This window comes from Penicillium daleae (genome assembly GCF_028827525.1).
Source record: "Penicillium daleae strain IBT 16125 chromosome Unknown utg000002l_segment0_segment0, whole genome shotgun sequence".
Lineage (NCBI taxonomy): Eukaryota > Fungi > Ascomycota > Eurotiomycetes > Eurotiales > Aspergillaceae > Penicillium > Penicillium daleae.
The window spans coordinates 7,350,813-7,370,129 of record NW_026623150.1 but is presented as its reverse complement, the minus strand read 5'-3'; the positions used below and the strand labels follow the sequence as shown (position 1 = coordinate 7,370,129).

Sequence of the window (19,317 nt, the reverse complement as noted above, 5' to 3'; positions counted from 1 at the left end):
CTACAGAAAATAGAGCATACCATATTTTCATCCTTCTTGAGTGCTAATGTAAAGCGGTAAGGGCCTACTGTAAGTCTATGCCAATCTAAGGGCCCGTTACGGTAGTGCCCATTCAGTATGGGTCCGTGCTGGCCAAGTATGGAACGCCGTGAGGCTATGAGCAGGGTCAGGAACAGGAAAGAGTGTCTCCATCTGGACCCTACAGTGGTTTGGGGGCCGGACAAGGCTGACCCGGGGTCGAACGCTATATTTGTCTCGGCGTAGATGGCGTGGCAGGGCGTGCGGGCCAAGATTGTACTATCACTACAGAACAGTCCAGTTGCGAGTGTATGTATAGCTACCACCTATTACTAGATTACCATTCTCATGTTCTGCGCCTGGAATCTCTTGTTGCCTTGGATAGTTCCGAACCATGTGTTTTCTTATTCTCATCACGCCGTATTTAGGGTACACTTTATTCCCATTCCAAAATACTGAGAGTGTTAAGAAAAGGCACCGAGCTCGCTCGCACTGGACAGATGATGACATGATGAGGGCTGTGCCAAGGGACTTTTGGTGGTGATTGTTCACTTGTTCATATAAGTTGGGTGATTTTTCATTTCGCTTAGCCTTGGAAGGTTGAATCAAACACGAGGAGGCACCGTGCGGGCGATCTGCCAAGGCATTAGGCGTTTTTGAGTTGAGGATGGGGCGGGGACTAGAGTTAGCGTCTCAGCGACTAAGCCCGCCACCCGCCTCATGCTGGACTCTGAATTGTGGAGAAGGACCGGAGCCACAAGTGTGGCGGCTGGACAGGTTGACCTATGCTTATTCCCGGGGGAATTATGATTAGGGTGTTTGATTGGAGGGGTTGAAATGTTTAGTGTGATGGCTTTAATTATTTTATTACAGTAGGAGTATCAAGATGAATGTAATGTAAATCAGCTGTAATATTCCAACGTGGAGCTGTCTACAAAATTAGACGCAAAGTGGATCCTTGGCATACGTATGGAGAATACGTACGTTCAGTGTACCGACGCAGTACAGACAAAGAGATGTACCGAGTATCAGAAAACAGAAGTATTATCGGACTTTCTCGTGTTGGAGTCTACTTTATATGGAAGTAGTTGTCGAGTATCGACCGAATACGGTACCTGGTACTGTACTGTAATGAGATGGAAGTATATTCAATGGACCAACCAGGATAATCCCCGGTCCCTTTTTCTGACCTCTTGCCAGGAAGGTATGTATATGGTGATACGTCCATACTTCCATCCTCGCTTTTCCAAGAGCTCTTAAAACAGGTCACTACGACCCAATCACCAGAAAATGATGACTCTATTTCCTCCTTTCACTCGGACCGTTCTCTGTGCCTGACAATGACGCCAAACGGCTCCACCGACAGTGGGCTGCGGCTCTGTGGCTGGCCAATCGAGGGCGTTGCAGGACGCCGATCTCGCAGAAGCTTGTCAATCGACTGCCTTTTTGGGAGTCGCGTTTCAACCTGGGCCTCCCTTTCTCCGCTGGTTTTTTGGGGCTGCAACCAAAGATTCAATCAAATAATCAAATCATAAGACTTATTATTCATGGCCCATGGCCTTCAAATGCTCGGACGCCCGGCCGCCGCGAACGACTGCTTCGTCATCCTCTTCCTTCTTTCATATTTCCCTTCTTCATTCCTTCTCTCGACCTTGCCCCTCCTCCTCCATACTCCTCACTCTTCTCCACCCTTCTCCAACTTCTCCAGCAATGCTATCCACCTTTCTCCCTCCGTCATGAACGCGAAATACCCCTGGATGCGGCCACGGCGCCGTGGCCTACCATTCCTCTGCGCCATTGCCAGCATCTCTTGCTTCGCCATTCTCGCCATCTGGTATGGCATGAACTCTGACCGCGATTACATCCACCCAATCCTCACTCAGCTCCTCCCCGCGGGCCATTGCGCCTGTCAAACCTCCACCACCTTCCAATGCTCCACGTGTCTCTCCTGCTCCGATTCCTCAACTCTCCAGCTGTCCGCCTCCCCCAGCTGGAAATTCCAATACCCTCGCGACGCCCGGAACGAGGCCCTCGACCAGACCCAATGCCAGGCCGCCTTTCAAGGTCTATTCGAAGACATTGCGCGTGGTGAGCGCTATTGGCGCGCTCACGATGGGGGCCTCGTCACCGAGGATCTCGACGATATCACCATTCACCCGGGCATGGTGCGCGCATTCATCTCCCAGGGCCATTTGCATGTGGTCACCGCGCGAGCCAAAGGCGAGGACCACCGGCGGAAAATTCTGGGTGTCTTGAGTTCCATTCACCGTGCGCTGGCCGCAGACCGAGATCGCGCGTCAAGACGTGATATCGAATTTGTATTTTCCGTCGAGGACAAGGTAGAAGACGTGACGAATGCTCATCACCCGGTTTGGGTCTTTGCACGTACCCCGACCGAAGAGGGAGTCTGGCTCATGCCTGACTTTAGCTTTTGGGCTTGGGACAATCCACAGAACTATATAGGTCCGTTCGATCAGGTGGTGGATCGTATCAAGCACATTGATGTGCCTTGGGATGAGAAGAGGCCGCAACTTGTCTGGCGCGGCAAGCCGAGTTTTGCGCCCAAGCTACGCCGTGCATTGATTGAAGCGGCGCGTGATAAACCCTGGGGTGATGTCAAACAGGTTGATTGGGATACGGGCTCCAATGTGCTCCGCATGGAAGATCACTGTCGGTATATGTTTATTGCCCACGTTGAAGGTGAGACACTATTGCAGGACCTCTCCCGGGGTATCGCTATTCTTTCGTCGAAGTATATTTACTTACCCTCTCTTTCCTCCCCAGGTCGGTCCTACTCTGCATCCCTGAAATACCGCCAAGCTTGCCATTCCGTCATCGTCGCCCATAAACTTCAATACATCCAACACCACCATTATCTCCTGGTCGCCAGTGGACCAAACCAAAACTATGTCGAAGTCGAACGCGACTTTAGCGATCTCACCAAGAAGATCGAGCCACTCGTCGCAGATGCCGACGCCGCGCACCGCATCGCCACGAATAGCGTCAAGACCTTCCGAGAGCGGTACCTGACCGCCGCCGCGGAGGCATGCTATTGGCGAGCTCTCTTCGACGGCTACGGCAGCGTCTGGAATAGCAGCGTGAACCCCTGGTCCGACCGCACGGGCAAGGAGCGCGGTCTGCGCTACGAGTCATTCGTCTTGCTGGAGAGCCCGAAGATGTTCGAGTTTACCGCGGACGCAGCCATGTCTGGATACGCCTGATCTGGTTTTCCCACCTTTTGCATGCTCGTCTTTTTCATCCTTCATACAGCCTTATACCATAGAACGCTACGACCCTGAGTGTGGCTTTTGCCTTTTTGATACACCCTTTCTTCTTCCGTTCTCTTTACATATTGCATAATTGTGATTACTCCCCGAGATGTGGACATTGCTTGCATCCTTTTTTCCTCTGCGTCCGTGACTCTTCCCGGTTGACATGACTCGACCCAGAAGTGAGATCGATGAGACCAAGGGAAGGCGATGTGGAAGCTTGGAAGCGGCGTTTTGCAGTGCGATTTGTGATACCACGACAACGTCGATGTTTTTTTTTACGTTTCTTGTTATTATTTTGGAGGCGCAGTTACATAGACTGGATAGAAAGACCCCCCGTCCTCACTTATTATTATTACTATATTACAACCGAGAAATCCGATCTTGCGAGTTCAAGAAGTATCTTCCTCAACTGTGGAGCCTCAATTTTGGAGTATTCTGTCCATGGATAGAGCATTAGATTAATAGAGACCTATAGCTACCTGAACTGTACTTGAAATGTAGTGTATCGACTGTTGGTTTAGCTTTAGCTTTTCGGAGGGTATCCTCGTAACTCCTTCGGCAGCGGGCTTCTCGTGCGGTTACGTGGTGATTACTACCTCGGTTTTCGATATTTCCGTTTCTAACTTTTCTTCTTCTTACACGCTCCCGAAACATCCTATCTATCACTGTATCCTCTGATGTTTGAATTACGTCGTCACATCTCCGGAAGGTAGGCGATGTAGATTGGGAGAAATGCGACTCCGATGCAAAGGTTGATGTAAAAGGCCCAGCGCCAGGTGGCGTGGGTGCTTTGCGCAAAAGCGCCTCCAACCCTAATCGATCATCATCAGATTCGGTCTCAGAAAGAGTACCCTCAAATTATACTTACACTGGTCCTAGGACTGTTCTCGAGCCCCATGCTGATGAAGGTTAGTATGCAGGGCCATCATCTTCAGCAAAGAACGTGGTGGTCTTGATCACATACTAATCCCAGTCAATGCGATATATTGCGGCCGTTGCTGGATAGATGTGGTAACCGACAACAAATTCAAGCACCCGAGGTACATGCCCGAGCCCTAGCCGATGGTGTAAAAGTCAGTAATCAAAGCAAGAAAGCGAGGAGACTGAGACAGATGGAACCCACCCCCAGCCCAGCAATAGCACGGCCCACAATAAACACATTCATGGTCAGAGCCGCTCCACAAAGCGCACTTCCAGTCTCAAAGAGGACAACCGAGGATAGATACAGCCATTTGGCACTGAATATAGCGTAGAGCTTTCCCCTGTAGTTGAGCTCAACGGTCAATGGACGAGCTACAGACTTCCTGATCTCATTCAACACGTACCAGGTAATGATGGTCGCCGACCCGGAAAGCACAAAGGCCACGCCAATCCAACTGAGCTTCTCCACCTCTCCAAACTGCTGTACAAGGGGGACTGCACGTCGGCCACGATGGTATTGTCGAGGACAAAGAGGAAGGTCGACGATAGGATGGTGAGGACGATCAGCATCCACTGTCACCGGCGAGAGCGTGAACCTGCGGTCAGTGATATGCCTGTAGAGACGCGTCGAGGCACGGAACAAGAAGATGGAGACTTACCAGTGGCTTGGATACCTTGGACTGCAGGTCTTCCTGAACGCGGTCCACATCCTCGTTGGTATTTACCTCTGCGGTGTTCTTGTTTTGGTTGTCGACAACGGTGAGCTCTTCCACGGTGAGAGAGCAGGGAGGGGACTCGGTGGATGAGATACAACGCGTCACGCCTGATGAAGGAAGGTCAAAATGAAGACAGAAGAACTTTGCGATGAGTTTGAATGAGAGAAGAGGAACAGAAAAGTGGTGAAGGACTGACCGTGAAGGTGCAAAGAAAGAAGAACACATGGTGAGGGAAACCATGACCTGGCCAAGTGCTGGCTCAGCGTATTTGTTTGTGCAACGCGATTAAAAGGTACCATTCCTTCTTACAGGGGAACCTTTGCCAGGAATATGTTCATGCAATGGCCTCATTCAAGCCTACCATCCTAATTCTAGCAATAGATGCAGCCAATAATCAGCCGGGTTTGATGAAACAGTATCACAAACACGATGGCTAGTCTAGATACAGTCTTCTATCTAGCAATGTGGGTGATGAATCCGGTTGCAGCCGCTGGTCTCGTGGTTCAAGTAGATTTTGCATATCCTCCGGTTTTTCTGGGGATGATCGTTGGGGATGCAGTGGTGGCCCATTTAGGTGTCAGTGTTGCGGACAAGAGGGGTGAACCTAAGCCGTCCGATATAAAATCAGATATAGCCAGTGAGTTGATTCTCAATTTTGAGTATAAATCCGAGTATAAACTTGTTTGGTAGGACTAAACAGCATTTAGGGGGTGTTTTATCTTATTTTAGACTCGATATATAACCCATCCAGTAGACAGGGCCTTGCTATAGACGCAAACTATAAAAGACTTTGTGTCGGATGTGACAATTCTGAATTGCTGATTATAATGTTACATCCATGAGTTACTTTTCGATAACGTCAAGTGACAGAATATTATTTAACTTGATCCGGAAACTTTTATCTGAGAAAAGATTAACTTGAGGACTGCTGATGTATAGGGTAAACGAGATTTCACACTAATGGTCCGTGAAGGACTATCTAAGAGCTAATTGACAAGCTAGGGAGCCGGCAGAGTAAGCCCTGCGTTGTGAAATCCTGCCAGGCTCTCCAATCTCAGACTCCGGCTCAGCGGAGCTGAAAAATGATTCATGGAGAAACATAAAAGCAAATCCCTTTATAAACTGATGGCCTATGGGAATAACACTTAAAATTTAAGCCATAGCAACTGGGAGACAAGCTAATAACAATAAGCCTCTGCAATGGTCAGCCCATGGGAACCCTTTAGATTCCTAAGCACGCACGTATCCCTCCTTCGCAAGGCTGATCCGAGCATGATAGTGTAAGTGGCTAGCAAGTGGAGGGAAATCCTCGTTTAGATTGCGATGGGGGTTAGGTAGTGTTGAGCAAGCGAGCTGAGGCCCCATCTAATGAGGGTGTCTTATGAGGGAGGTGTCTGGCGGAGAAAAACAAAGGCTGCAGCAAATGAGTGGACCCTTACGACATAAAGATGATAAAGGGAGAAAGAGAGAAAGGGGTAGAGCTGGATGGGAATCAGAGATTGCATAATACAAGGGCAGGACGCACGCATTTTTCATGTCCACTCGAGCATGCAAAAAGTCAAACATAATAACCCCTCTCCCAAAGTCGGTGATCCAGCCTCGGTGTTTGATCGAGGTATCATCGATGTCCTGGACGAACGTTGAACCTGCCTGTGGGATTACTACATGCTCCCCTATTTTATCCAAAGTTGATATTCTTAGCTTATCTATCTAAAGAGAGTCATATCCTAGCAATTCATGAATCCACACGCTGGATACATTCTGTGAAATTTCAAGAAGCGATCGACTGCAATATCAATGCCAACACAAACCCACAAGTAATCCCACACACACATGCCTTCAATCTTTAATCAAAATGAATGCGCCACAACTCACGATCACAGTCACTTATATACCCCGTACGAGTGTGAAGCATGGCCGTGTTATCACTGATGAGAAGATCACCTTTCTCCCACTCGAAGCGAAGGCACACTCTTTGATCATATGTACCGTGATCAATAATTTGAACTAGGCTCGGATCTTCATTTTCCACCTTCACATCACAAGTGGAGAACTTGGTCTTCGTGGAGTCCCACGGCTGATGCCATCTCAGGCAAGGCAGTCCCGAGACAGGATGTTTCACGAGCAGCGGGAGATTCTTCATTTTCGCATCCCAGAAGCCATCATTATCCATGGCCCAAGTGACGTTCTGCAGGCGCTCTGCATTCCAGGGCTGTGGCAAATATCTGAAAAACAGCCGTGAGCTGGCAAACAGGGTATACCCGCTCCCCTTCGGAGCGGTCGCCGGACAGGTGAAGAACTGGTAACATGGTGGGCGTTGGACCTTCTTTGTTTCCCCCGTCGCTGGATCTGTAATCTCTTCGAACTTAAACATGCCATCGAAATGCATTGGCATGGCTTCGTTCGAGGTGACGTTGTTCCCCATCTTATCCGAACGACCGGCATCGCGAACTTTCTGAATGACACCAAAGCTCCACGGGAGGATAGTGCCCAGCTCAGATCCAGCTTTAATATATAAGTCTTCGTTGAGTGTCTCTGTAAATCCACGTAGAATAACGGGTGACATAGTGTTTGAGATCTTCCTGACTTTGTGCATGGGGATTGCGCTGATCGACGGTCGCGGGTTCAGATTGTCGATATCGGCAGGGCGAATAATAACTCCACATGGATATAAGTGCTCAAATTTCACGGATAGGCCGTCCTTGGACCAGTCGAAAACCTCAGACTTTTCCCGGAAGAAGTATGGCTGTCCATTCTTATAAATCAAGTCGTGCGTCTCCCGCACGTCCTCGGCATGAACCGTGCGGTATGAGCCGTCCAACCCGATGGCCACAGAAGCATGCCAAGGCGTAAACCCAAGCGCTCCACGAATCTGAGGAATGAGAGAAACTGAAAGTTTCTTCTCACCAGCAGACTCGTGAATAGATAATCGAACATAGTTACCTCGATTTGCCTTGATGGCGGCAGCAAACATCTTCCCGCGAATAATCATCTGCCGCGCGATCTGAGAGATCTGAGTCTGTCTCGCACGTTTAGAAAGGGCCTGAGTTTCTTCTTGATGTGCAAGATCCTTGGTGAGAAACTTGATGTACCCTCGGTATGTTAGACAAGTATCATTGTCAGTCTTGATAGCCTCGTCGGCGTTAAAGGTTGGGTCTCCGAAGACGAACATCAGCTCGCGTCGCAGACAGCTAGCATGCGCTAGATAAAAAGCCTTTGCAGCTTCTGAGCTATTGCTCTGGAACCAAGGATGCTCAAGGAGCTCAAACAATCGGATGAACTTCACATGACGGAGGCCTTTCTCCACGGCCATCTTCCGCAGCGTCTCGCCATAATCCCAGACAGTTTCGTCTGGAACTCCAAGAATATCTGATAGCTAGTATTAGAAGGAGTGAAAAAAAAATTGAGGTGTGAGTCAACTCACCATTGTATACAAGGCCGTCTGAGCTGATGTATACATTGGCCCCGGGCTCGTAAACTTGAGCGATGTTCTCGCATAGTCCGTTCAGATGGGAAAGCGCCAATTCTTCTCCAAAATCGGGCATCGTACCCAGGACTTTGTCTCGCGAGTTTGGTGATTTGAACGGAAAAGCTGGAAGAATCATACGAATCGGTTCCTGACGTCGAACTTGTTCGACTACTATAGGGACGAACGAGTCCAACCCCTTCCAGGAGCCGCCATTCTTCTCATAATCAACGCCGTAACTCTCAATAATCTTCAGAATATCAACTGCCATTTTGTGATCGTCTTTGGGAGAATCAACTGGAGTTTGGCCGTTGAGAGCGTTTTGCAAGTGTTGTGTCGAGTCATTGCCGTTTGCGGTAATCAGATTGTGATCGGCACTGTCAGATTCGGAAGGGGTTGCCATGCGGTCAGTGGAGACTTCAATCGGAATGTGATCTGTAGCAATGGTCTCATCGGAATGGAAAATACCATTCTTGGTGGGACTCTGCGGGAATAGGGCCGAGACCGTGTCCGCAACGGGTACTGGGGCAATCATGGTGGCGCAAGTTAAACGGTGTCACACCGGAGTATCGTGACCTTGCAACAGAGATGAATTATGAGAACTCTGACGTTTTTGGAAAGCAGAAGAAGACTCAAATTGCCTGCCTTGATCTGTCAAATCCAGATGGCCAAGGCAACTCAATCGCTTGTCGCTGCAGATCGACTTGGTGCTATATACCCGGCCTGGGTCGAGGTAAGATTCCTCGAGCACTGACAGCGCCACTAGAGAAAACTCAGCCGTATGACCCTTTTCTCACTATTGCAGACTCAGATCCGGGGTTGAGAGCTGAACGTAAAAGATAATAGACCGCTAGTTTGTTCAGCCTGTACAACTCGTGTGGTGTAGATCTCACTCTATTTTTCTGGGAAAAGTCTAAAGTACGAGATGGTCTGAGAATAGAACCAGGAAGAAATTTCTGATTGGGAAAAGTGTCAGTCTTTCCATCCATGTGCTTCTGGATATGTCAATAACAGCGAACACACGATGAACCTGGAATGGACTGGATGCGGTCTAAAATGTGTCAGCAACACTCGTATACGGTCAGGCGGCGACGGAGGATAAAGGACGTCCCTGACATAGTTCTAAACATATACCTTTACCTGCTGGTGACAGCACTTGCAGTTGCGTACCACCATTGACGGACAGGGGGCCGACAATGGATAAACTACTTTGGGCCATACCTCCAGTGGACTTGAGATGATTATATCCAAACCAGCAAGCACCCTAGACAGCTATTATTCAATATTTAGGGACGGAAATATTTCATCAAATCATGGTTACGCTTACGAGGTGTTATTGTATGTCACTCAACATATGTTGCCGAGGGTCGGTGCATATAATAAAACTCATTTTGCAGTCTATTAGCTTTTAATGTATCTAGGTCCATGCAATTATGTTTCCAGTCTACATGTGGCTTGAGAATCGGTGAATCTGACACTAAGTTGCCGCTAGACACATGAAATATGACGCGCTGCTGATCAGGAATATGGTAAACATTATTTCCGAGGAACAATCTTGCTATACGATAAACCCATAAAGCGGTGTTGCTCAGATGACGCAGTAGTTCACAATGAGATGAATGTTTCAGTCCCTTATCACAGTGTCTTAAATACAAGCTAGAGACTAGGGTAGAAAGACCTTCATCAACAATTTAGAATGTCTATGCCTAGGATTACTTGTCTATCTTAGTCCAATCGTACTCCATTAGCCGAGACACAAAAGAAGCCATCTCCGGTGTCGTTAGCAGGTTGACAACGTGGAAGGTCGCGTCGAGGCCCGAACTAACACCCCCGCCGTTATTACTCGCATAGCATCGCCTTTAAGGAATCCCCCATCAACATAGCGCTTATGCACTACACTCGTTGGCGGCTCAGCCTTATTTGCAGACTTGAGACATATATCTCGGAGAGTATCAAGGGCTCGATGATGAGTAGTGATAGTCAGGCCCGATAAAACACCTGTGGCACCGAGCAAAAACGCACCGGTGCAAACCGAGAATAACAGACGCGGCCTGTGTGGAGCAGTCCGGGGTAAACACGCAAACTTTCGAATGAGCTCTACCTCGGGCACATTGGCATCAGCCATAGGCAGTAGTACAGATGGCGGTCCTCCTGGCACGACCAGAATGTCGTACTCGGAGATATTCTCCAGCGCGTGGACGAGAAGTCTGTCCACCTGCACACTCAATGCATTCGCAGCGCGAATAATCTTGCGTCGTGCAATGGTCTGAATGGCGAACATTCGATCAGGGTCGTCTGGGTTGCCGTTATGCAAGACATGGGAGAGGACTTCCATGGGACCCGCAAAGTCGAGTATATCTGCACCCTGGAAGAGTAGGACTCCTACATTGTAGTATTGTTTTCCAGGCATGGTAGACATATTGTTCACAAGCCTAAGGGTCAGACTGAGATCTCAGGGAATGTGACGCGACTTCATCTGACGCCGTAGCAGCAGCAGGTTCACGGTGGGTGAACGCTGCCAGACAGCGGGAGTTTTGACAAATCAAGAAAAATTGAGTAAGGTCTCTTGGCTCACTTTTAGCGACTTGGGCAGACGAGGGCCTTGAGGTAGATTTTACCTCTACGGTGGATATCAGGACCGTTGCCCAGTCTAGGAGATAATAGGCCGATGCTGTACAACCATGCAGCCTCCGATGGTGCCGATTCGCGGATGTAACTGAAACTGCATGACTTAAAATCCAGTCATTGTTCATGGTATACCCGGTTGGAAGGAGGACGAACAGTAGCGGTGTGGACGATCAACCCTGGTTCAGCAAGGGTTCCTAGAGTCCTCTGGCCTACGCCTCATGGCCAACACAATACGAATTGTGGCATAAGGGAGTACAGCCATTCAGTTATACTATGAGTTTCCAGAAACCGAGGCGCTTTTTTGATTTTGTGGGGCTTATCAAGCAGGCTGTGAGGATATTATTCCATAGTTTGTTCTTCGAGTCGGGATGTGGGCTCCAACCGAATCCCCGCAAATTCTCCTCTTCGGATGGTGGGGGATGCAGCGACCCTGCGCGATAAGAATGTAGCTACGCGCAATTTTTGATTTCTTTGAATATTTTGAGTGATTGTAAAAATCCCGTTCCAACACTGACGACTTCAACATGACCTCTCCCGATTATCAAAGCCATTTTTCTATCGCGAATATCCCATTCGGGGTTGCCTCATCCGATAGTCATCCAAAGCCTCAATGTGTAACTCGACTTGAAAATAACGTCATATTTCTAGCCGAGTTGCAGCGGGCGGGTTTGCTTTCTGAGATTGCGAGCCTACCAGAGGGTGTCTTCGACAAGCCGAGCCTCAATGAGTACGCGGCGTTGCCAAAGGTCACTCAGCGCGAGGTCCGCAAGCTGGTACAAGAAGCACTGGCCAAATCCCTACCAACGGGGTTCACCGAAGACATTAGTGCAGTGACCCTTCATATGCCTGTCTCCGTAGGAGGATTTACAGGTATGCTGACAGTGTGCTTTTTGATTATTGATGGGCAACGCGGTCTGATATTCAATAGACTTCTCGTGCAGCCTGCACCACATTCGGAACGCAGGCCGAGCTATCCTCAATGATGAATCCCCTCCTCCCGGCTTCTTCAACTTCCCAATCGGATACAATGGCCGAGCAAGTACCATTTTTGTCTCGGGTACTCCGGTCATCCGGCCACAGGGCCATTTCTATGATCGTTCTGCGTCAACGGAAAAGAAACCCATTGTGTATGGCCCATCGCAAGCCTTGGACTACGAGCTGGAGATTGGCGTCATCGTTGGCAAGGGCGTCTCACGTCTGCAGGGATTGAATGCGAAAGATGCAGACGAGCACATCTTTGGCTTCGTCATTCTGAATGACTGGAGCGGTGAGTATTCTCGACTCATAAAAGGAAGGTGACACGAAGTTAGTTGACACTGACTGAACCTTGCCTTTAGCACGCGACATCCAGGGATGCGAAATGGTTCCACTGGGACCGCTGAATGGCAAGTCATTTGGGACAAGCATCTCACCCTGGATTGTGACATTGGATGCCCTGGAGCCATTCAAGGCCCCAGGTCCGAAGCCTGAGGCTGTGTTAGCAAGTCATCTCGAAGACATTGCCGAGTCCAGCTATGCTATTGATATGAAAGTGGAAATTCTCGTCGGGTCTCAGGCAACGACGGTCACAGAGTCAAAGGCACAGGACCTGCACTGGAGCGGACGTCAAATGGCTGCCCATCTTGCTAGCACTGGCGCCGACCTTCAGACCGGAGATATTATTGGCACGGGAACAGTCAGCGGTCCGGTCGATGGCAGCTATGGTTGTCTGCTTGAAATTACCAAAGCTGGAAAAGAGCCGATCAACTTAGTCAATGGGTCGCTTAGGCGCTTCTTGTTAGATGGAGATGTAGTTCGCATGACAGCTGTGGCGGGTGGACTTGATTCTGGGGTTGGGTTCGGTGAATGTATTGGTGAATTGCAGCCCACGATGAGACTTTAAGACAATAAGCATTGCAATCTTATCAACTAGAATAGCGGTACATTAGAATGGAACATATAGACAAGCCGGTCAGGAGCGTTTGAATCTCTTGAAATAGTGCTATGCTGCCTATCAGTCACTGCGTACAAAGTAATTGACGAGCAACCAGTTACAAGCAACGAAGAAATTCTTTTGGAATGAAAATCAAGAAGTCCACCCAACAAGGTTCAAAAAACCGAATAACGCCGCTAGTACTGGTCAAAACGAATAAACGCCAGGAAATGCACCAGACCACGCTGAAATGAGGAAAAATGTCAAATTTGGAAGCCCAGGTCCATTGTCAATTTAGCTCCAGAGCGGTGGATGAATATACTCTGAGGCGCGGTCCAAGATGTTGGGAATTGTCCATTCGCCACTGCCAGAGCTTTCTGGGGTCGGGGGCGGAAGAGATCCCATACTGGGGGTCATGCTTGCCGACACAGGAGGCGCGAAGCTACCCATTGAGGCAGCAGTCGCGTTAAGATTTGATTGAGGGAATGCGGGGCTACGTCCAGTCCCGCCGCGAGCTTGCTGGTTTCCAAAGGCCGTAAGAAGCTTTTGCAAAGCGCGATGCGTTTTGGCTAACGACTTGGCCCATTGGGTTTGATTGTCGGGATTGATTGCAGCGGGTGAAGTGGGATCCAGAATTGGCTGAACGGAACCCGGAGGGTTAGTCACACCGGTGATGGGGTCGTAGGTGGGGACGCCCTGGGCTGGCGAGGTGATGCTGCTCCCTGTACCAGCAACATCAGCGGTATCGTAGGCACGTTCGTTGCTGGCACGCTGGGCTATGATGGACTCTAGATGGTGTAGGAGGCTCCAGACTTTTGGCTCTTGCTTGGCCTCTTCAATAACAGCAAGGAGGAATGCGGAGCTGATTGCTCGCTGGAGCGCAATCCAAGATCGGGCTGCATGGGAGCTGATGTTATACATTTCGATATAGGCCTCCACGGTCGTCATCAAATTTGTAATGCAGTCCCGCCGCATACTAGCAGTATCCGCGTCGTTGGCATCGACGGTCGGTTTCAGCGATGGTCGACAAAGCTCAGATGAGAAATATGATGAGTGTAGTTTCAGAACGACTCGTTCTAGATGCTCGGGTGAAGTCGTACACCACTGTGCATCTCGCAAATGCGGTTTTGCTTCAATCATGATCTTCTGGATTCGTTCCTTGTAGCTCTGGATGTTTTCAAAGCTTATCTGGGTATGCGGACTAAGCATCCGAATACGAACAACTTCCAAGGCCAAAGAAATCACTCGGCATAAAGTCTCAAAGTAAGACAGATCACCCGGTTTGGAGCCCTCGCGATATGCTATATCAGGCTGACTGACTGCGGTTGTAGAGGGGCGGTCATAAGAGAGAGAAAAGTGACTGTCTTGCCATGCCATGGACCACCTATCAATATAGTTAGATACAGTTAACTGGAAGGTAGGGATCATTGCCAAGTCTTACCAAACATGTCGGCGGCGATACCGCTCGAGCGACGAGAACCTACTCGACTCAACATGCAAGCCAAGGGCCAAGCCCATGCGAAGTGTCATGCCTAGCAGCACGTAAGAAATTCCTGGATTCATGTTGTACGACAATACATTTCCAATGACCAGGAGGGTCTGAATTGCTTCAATGGTGGGCTGAGACAAGAAATTGGTCATGCGAAGACATTGGTAAGAGCAGCACACTATACGAAGCGTCAGTCAATGGCAATACGAATGAATATCTATCCAACATACCATAGACTTGAGATGTTAGTTCTCTCTCTTTGCTTCCAAGGTCGGACGACTGGCAACCGGAAGCAAGGACAGCGAATAATAGGCCCAGGTATGCGATGCTCACGCCGAAAGGACTCTGTGCTTCATCGACATCCTCTCGATAGACCCCGCCTGAAGCTGTTCTGTTCTGCATAAGAAGCTCAAGGGTGTTTTGGAATTGCTGAACGTCTTCAAGAACAGGATAAATTGCGCCGGCAATATCTTTGTAGTAGTAGAAAAACCTATATCAGGGACTGCAGTTAGGTGCACAATTCCGAATAACGTCCAGAGGGAATATCAACTTACTCTCTACATTGTTGATCACTTGGAAGCGCGCTACAGACGGCGCTAATGTCGAAGGTTGACATATCCGACGACCATAAATCCACAAATGGGTAAGTCGCCGACTCGTTGTCAAGTCCAAGCTTAGGCAGTATTCCGTCCTCCAATAGTGTTTGTAGCTGGTCGGACCCCGACTTGTTGTTCAGGATATAAGCCAGGACCGAGCGCGATCCCAAGTGGACGGTGCCTTTGCCCAGGGTGTTGGTGGTATGAATGCCCTCGCGTTCCGGCGACGCACCCTTAGCCCGAGAATTTGCATCTCCGCTCTGTACGCTCCCGGTCCCGCCATCCGTTGCCACGGAGGGCGCTTCCTCAGCGCGTTCAAGGCCCACGCGTAGTGAGGAGATGGTAGACTCCATTTCTCGTAGTCGGTTGCGGACATTATCCCATTCCTCCCTAGCAATTGACACGCGTCCACCCGTTTGAGTACCGTTAATTCGAGTCGGAAGGTGCTGAATAGGGTCGGGCTTCATCTGCACCTCACTATCGTCATACCCATACGAGGCATGCTGCTCTGCCGAGGACCCGGCTGAAGCGCCACCGATAGGGCTTTCATGGAAGGCTTGCGAGCGCTTCTTCGAGGGACGTTCGTAGGAGCACAGGTCCGCATGGTCGCGTTTGACACATCCATCGCAAGGAAGATTCCGATCGCATTTTACTTTCCGCGCATGACAGGGGTAGCATGCTTTGGGCTCGCGCGCCTTGCGCTTCGTGCGGATGATAGCATCCACCTGAGCTTGCGGCAAGTCGGAAACAGACCTGTTTGAGGCTGCAGATGCGGCGGCCATATCCGACGGCGAGAATGAATTCGATTGTAGATATGGCGATGTCATTGTTTTCCTGTTATTCCTCCTATAATCGGTATAACTTTTTCGAGATTATCGTGCGCCCGTCGATGTCGGCGTCAGTTGCGACCGTGGATGGCTCAGGGCGAGACAGGAGGTTCAACACGTATGGAGTGAAGTTAAAGGCTGATCTGTGCCAAAGAGAGTTAATACTGGTATATGGATCATTCCATACATCTGTTTATGATCGCATTGTGGGCAAGGAATTGCAGTCGACTTTGGAGATGAAAGCTGCAGGGCATCATCGCCCACGGTTCCTTATCTGCCGATGCACGTGACGTGGGGTGACCAAATGCAGAATGTGTATTCGACGTCACCGATTATTTGAGCCGTTGGAAGGTTCTATCCCTGGTAACGAAGCTGAAATAGGAAAGAAAATTATGTTTTAGTCACTATCTGTACTTTATGCGAATCTAGGTCTATGTTTGTAAATGCATGTCCATCTCAAGGAAAAACCATCAACGCCGTAGATGCCAGTTCCAACACGCTGTTCCCCCCTTCCAAACAATTATGAGGGTGAAGAAAGGACGACTGGCAAGTGTTGCCAAAATAGGAGAGCCTCGGGTGCATCATTAGTCTTAGTATCATCCACCACTTCCCAAATTATAACTTGTGTGATCAGGCTTATCGTTCAATTAAGCCTTCACGCCTTGCTGCTCCTCGTCATCGCTGAAAGCGAATCGGGAGAAACGACGAATGGACGCGCCCTTAAAGTAGAACGCGTAAGGGATAGCACAGCAAGCCAAAGCAATAAAGGCGAGAAGAGAGCTGGCCCACTGGTAGCCGAGGCGGTTATACATCTGCTCAGTGAACAAGACCGTAGAGGCACCCCACATTGAGCGGAGGAAGGTCTTTGCTGCCAGGGCAGAAGCAGCTTGGTGCTGATATGTATCAACTGATTTCAAAGTCAGTGGTCGGGTTCAGTTCAATTCAGGAGATATTTTGCTTACCAAGGTAATTGTTCGCGGAATTGTACAAGAAGATAAAGCCAAATCCGACAGGCCATCCGCCGATTGCGGGACCGAACCAGTGGATCGTAGGGTACGAGGTCCAGGCGAAAATGAAAAGGCCAACAGGAATGAGCCAGCAAGACCACATCATGGGAATCAGACGCTTTTCAGCTGGAGGCTTTCCACCGCATTGCGCGGAAACCTTGAGGTAGTGCTTGTTGACGAAAGGGGCACAAGCAGCGCTCATGAGCACACCGATAGCCAGAGGAATGAACATGAGACCAGTCATTGAGGCGCTCCAGCCCTTACCGGCCTGGTACACGATGGGATAGGCAACGAAGAACATGTAGAGCAGACCGTACAGCACCGACATGTAAAGGGAGATGAACAAGACGATGGGCTCCAAGAAGAGGAGCTGGAAAGGTCGGAAGAGAAAGATGCGAAGTTTCTGACCTAGAGGACGAGGATCAAGCTCGGTTTCGGTAGTGTACTTAGGGTCGTTCTGAGACTTGCGCAGTTTCGCAGCTCTTCTCTTCAGCAAGATTGGTGCGTAGGTCTCGGGAACGGTGAATGTGATCAATACCCAGGCAACAAAGGACAGAATCAGCTGCAGCCAGTAAAGCCAGCGCCAGCCGCAGTTGTCGCCGAGGAAACCACCGGCCAAAGGACCAATTGCAGGACCAATAAAGGGAGCGGCACTAAAGGCAGCCATTGGAACACCACGCTCTTCATTCTTCCAAAGGTCTGCCAGTGTGCCTCCGACCAGGGTCATCGGGGCACTGAATGCAATACCATCGATAAGGCGGCAGACGATCAAAGTTCCGATGTTTTTGGAAACAGCGCATGGGATGACAAAGATGACGGCTAGGAGTAACGTAACGGCATAGACCGGTCGTCGTCCAACCATTTCAGATAGTGGAGCAAAAACCATAGGTCCTGTCTAGAGTTAGTAACGTGGCAATGATCTCAACGTGGCAATGATCTCAACGTGCTCTCAGAGTGACATACCGACACCAAATCCAATAACAAACACAGTAATCGTGAGAAGACTAACTTCTCGAGCCACGCCAAAGTCTTTCATTGGTCCTTCCAGGTTGGCAGTGATAACACTGCTGCAGAATGCAACGACGAAACAGGTGAAAGCGACGACCATGGTGCAGTACCATTTGTACGCCTTCGACCAGTTCTTTGGGTTCTCGGGGTCATCGATGGTGAAAGTGACCAGTTTCCAATCTTCCAATTGACCGGTGACATTTGACTTAACTGGCTTGATGATTTCACCAGCTCGAGTCTCGGTTGTGTATTCGCGAAGGTCGGCGCCATCGTGCAGCTCACGGACGGGGAGGTCGAGATAATCGGTTTGCCCAAGACCAGACCCAACAGATACTGTTCGACTGGTGGCAGCGGTGTTGGTCTGTGTTGAGTAGGGGGTCTCCATATTGTTGCGTCGTATCGATCCTGTTAGTATATAGGGGATACTCTGCTGGTGTGGCCCAACAGGATGGATGATCGAAGGTATGGTGACTCTTGACTGAGGAAGACTCCTCCCCGAGGGAGATATACCACGTTCTTATACCACATTCCCATCTTCTCAGCCACCCGATTCTGAAAATTTGGTTCGTCCGGGAAGGGCATATGCGGCATGGTGTTACAGGGGAAAGTCTATAGTCCTCGCGGATTCGATTCCGGGGCGCTTGGCCCCACTCGATGCTGAATTGCCTGAACGGGAGCTGTGGCGCTAGCCCAAACAGGGAATATGCTACGCAAGGAGCTGGACCCACAAGTCTGACATCCTGTTATCTTGGCTCAAGCTTGGAGAGCAATCTTGAAGAGTTTGTGGTTTCAGGATGGATCTGGAAATCCCAAGAATCTAGCCTGTATAGCTCCTGATTGCATAGTTAGAAATGAATAATTCTCAATCATCTGTACTTCAGTTTACTGCTACCTAAAGCTTGGGCATGACCGACGAGTTTGCACGTGACCTGAAGTTTATAGATCAATTCGGCATCGAAAGGCGCATTTTTCTCAGATGATGGCATCGCTCCCCGTCAGTAATTGAAGGCTTGGTTACTTTCGTGATGAGAGGAATCGATTTGTATCTACAGAGTGATTCGGCCAAGTCTCAAAGTACGATGTGACCGGTGCCAGCTGTGGACTAGCTATACACCTTTGAGATAAGGTCCATGTTTCCAAAGCAAATCTTCAAAATAGATTCCATCTGATACGCGCAGGCTGCTTTGACCATCTGGTACTCTAGAATGCATTATGAATTTTGGTGACGAAGTGTACAGTACATTGCCAATAGCCGGATTTGCTTCAGGGGCTTGCGGACGGGGGCGAGCCACATGGTGAGCCCGGCGCATGATTCAGGACTCTTCGGATGCTTGAATCAGGTAAAGTTTGACCTACGCCGCAGTTTTCCTTTCTACTAGCCCTATGGAAATTTCGTCGTCAAGTGTTATTCAACATAGAATCTGCGTGTGCCTTATGGGCCGGTCGGAGCATACTGC

The 19,317-nt window shown here is 49.4% G+C and overlaps 7 protein-coding genes across 7 annotated transcripts; 2 read left to right on the top strand and 5 right to left on the bottom strand.

Moving 5' to 3' along the window:
* Positions 1-1,754: 1,754 nt before the first annotated feature.
* N7458_003519 (uncharacterized protein) lies at positions 1,755-3,239 on the top strand (the record flags this gene model as incomplete). Its single annotated transcript, XM_056906902.1, has 1 exon — positions 1,755-3,239. One exon carries the CDS (start codon positions 1,755-1,757, stop codon positions 3,237-3,239), a length of 1,485 nt encoding a protein of 494 aa, XP_056771009.1.
* Positions 3,240-3,984: 745 nt separating this feature from the next.
* On the bottom strand, positions 3,985-5,167 carry N7458_003518 (uncharacterized protein; the record flags this gene model as incomplete). Its single annotated transcript, XM_056906901.1, has 5 exons — positions 3,985-4,102; positions 4,159-4,189; positions 4,255-4,345; positions 4,414-4,692; positions 4,871-5,167. 5 exons carry the CDS (start codon positions 5,165-5,167, stop codon positions 3,985-3,987), a joined length of 816 nt encoding a protein of 271 aa, XP_056771008.1.
* Positions 5,168-6,773: 1,606 nt separating this feature from the next.
* On the bottom strand, positions 6,774-8,928 carry xanB (isocyanide synthase xanB; the record flags this gene model as incomplete). The annotated part of the gene is made up of 2 exons (XM_056906900.1): positions 6,774-8,296; positions 8,352-8,928. 2 exons carry the CDS (start codon positions 8,926-8,928, stop codon positions 6,774-6,776), a joined length of 2,100 nt encoding a protein of 699 aa, XP_056771007.1.
* Positions 8,929-10,173: 1,245 nt separating this feature from the next.
* Positions 10,174-10,812, bottom strand: xanA (isonitrile hydratase-like protein xanA; the record flags this gene model as incomplete). The annotated part of the gene is made up of 1 exon (XM_056906899.1): positions 10,174-10,812. One exon carries the CDS (start codon positions 10,810-10,812, stop codon positions 10,174-10,176), a length of 639 nt encoding a protein of 212 aa, XP_056771006.1.
* A 733-nt stretch (positions 10,813-11,545) lies between these two features.
* On the top strand, positions 11,546-12,903 carry N7458_003515 (fumarylacetoacetate hydrolase family protein; the record flags this gene model as incomplete). The annotated part of the gene is made up of 3 exons (XM_056906898.1): positions 11,546-11,891; positions 11,950-12,288; positions 12,359-12,903. The coding sequence occupies 3 exons, from the start codon at positions 11,546-11,548 to the stop codon at positions 12,901-12,903; spliced, it is 1,230 nt and encodes a 409-aa protein (XP_056771005.1).
* Positions 12,904-13,227: 324 nt separating this feature from the next.
* N7458_003514 (putative C6 transcription factor) lies at positions 13,228-15,845 on the bottom strand (the record flags this gene model as incomplete). The annotated part of the gene is made up of 4 exons (XM_056906897.1): positions 13,228-14,317; positions 14,375-14,600; positions 14,653-14,912; positions 14,977-15,845. The coding sequence occupies 4 exons, from the start codon at positions 15,843-15,845 to the stop codon at positions 13,228-13,230; spliced, it is 2,445 nt and encodes an 814-aa protein (XP_056771004.1).
* A 647-nt stretch (positions 15,846-16,492) lies between these two features.
* Positions 16,493-18,245, bottom strand: N7458_003513 (MFS transporter; the record flags this gene model as incomplete). The annotated part of the gene is made up of 3 exons (XM_056906896.1): positions 16,493-16,752; positions 16,808-17,743; positions 17,816-18,245. The coding sequence occupies 3 exons, from the start codon at positions 18,243-18,245 to the stop codon at positions 16,493-16,495; spliced, it is 1,626 nt and encodes a 541-aa protein (XP_056771003.1).
* Positions 18,246-19,317: the final 1,072 nt, after the last annotated feature.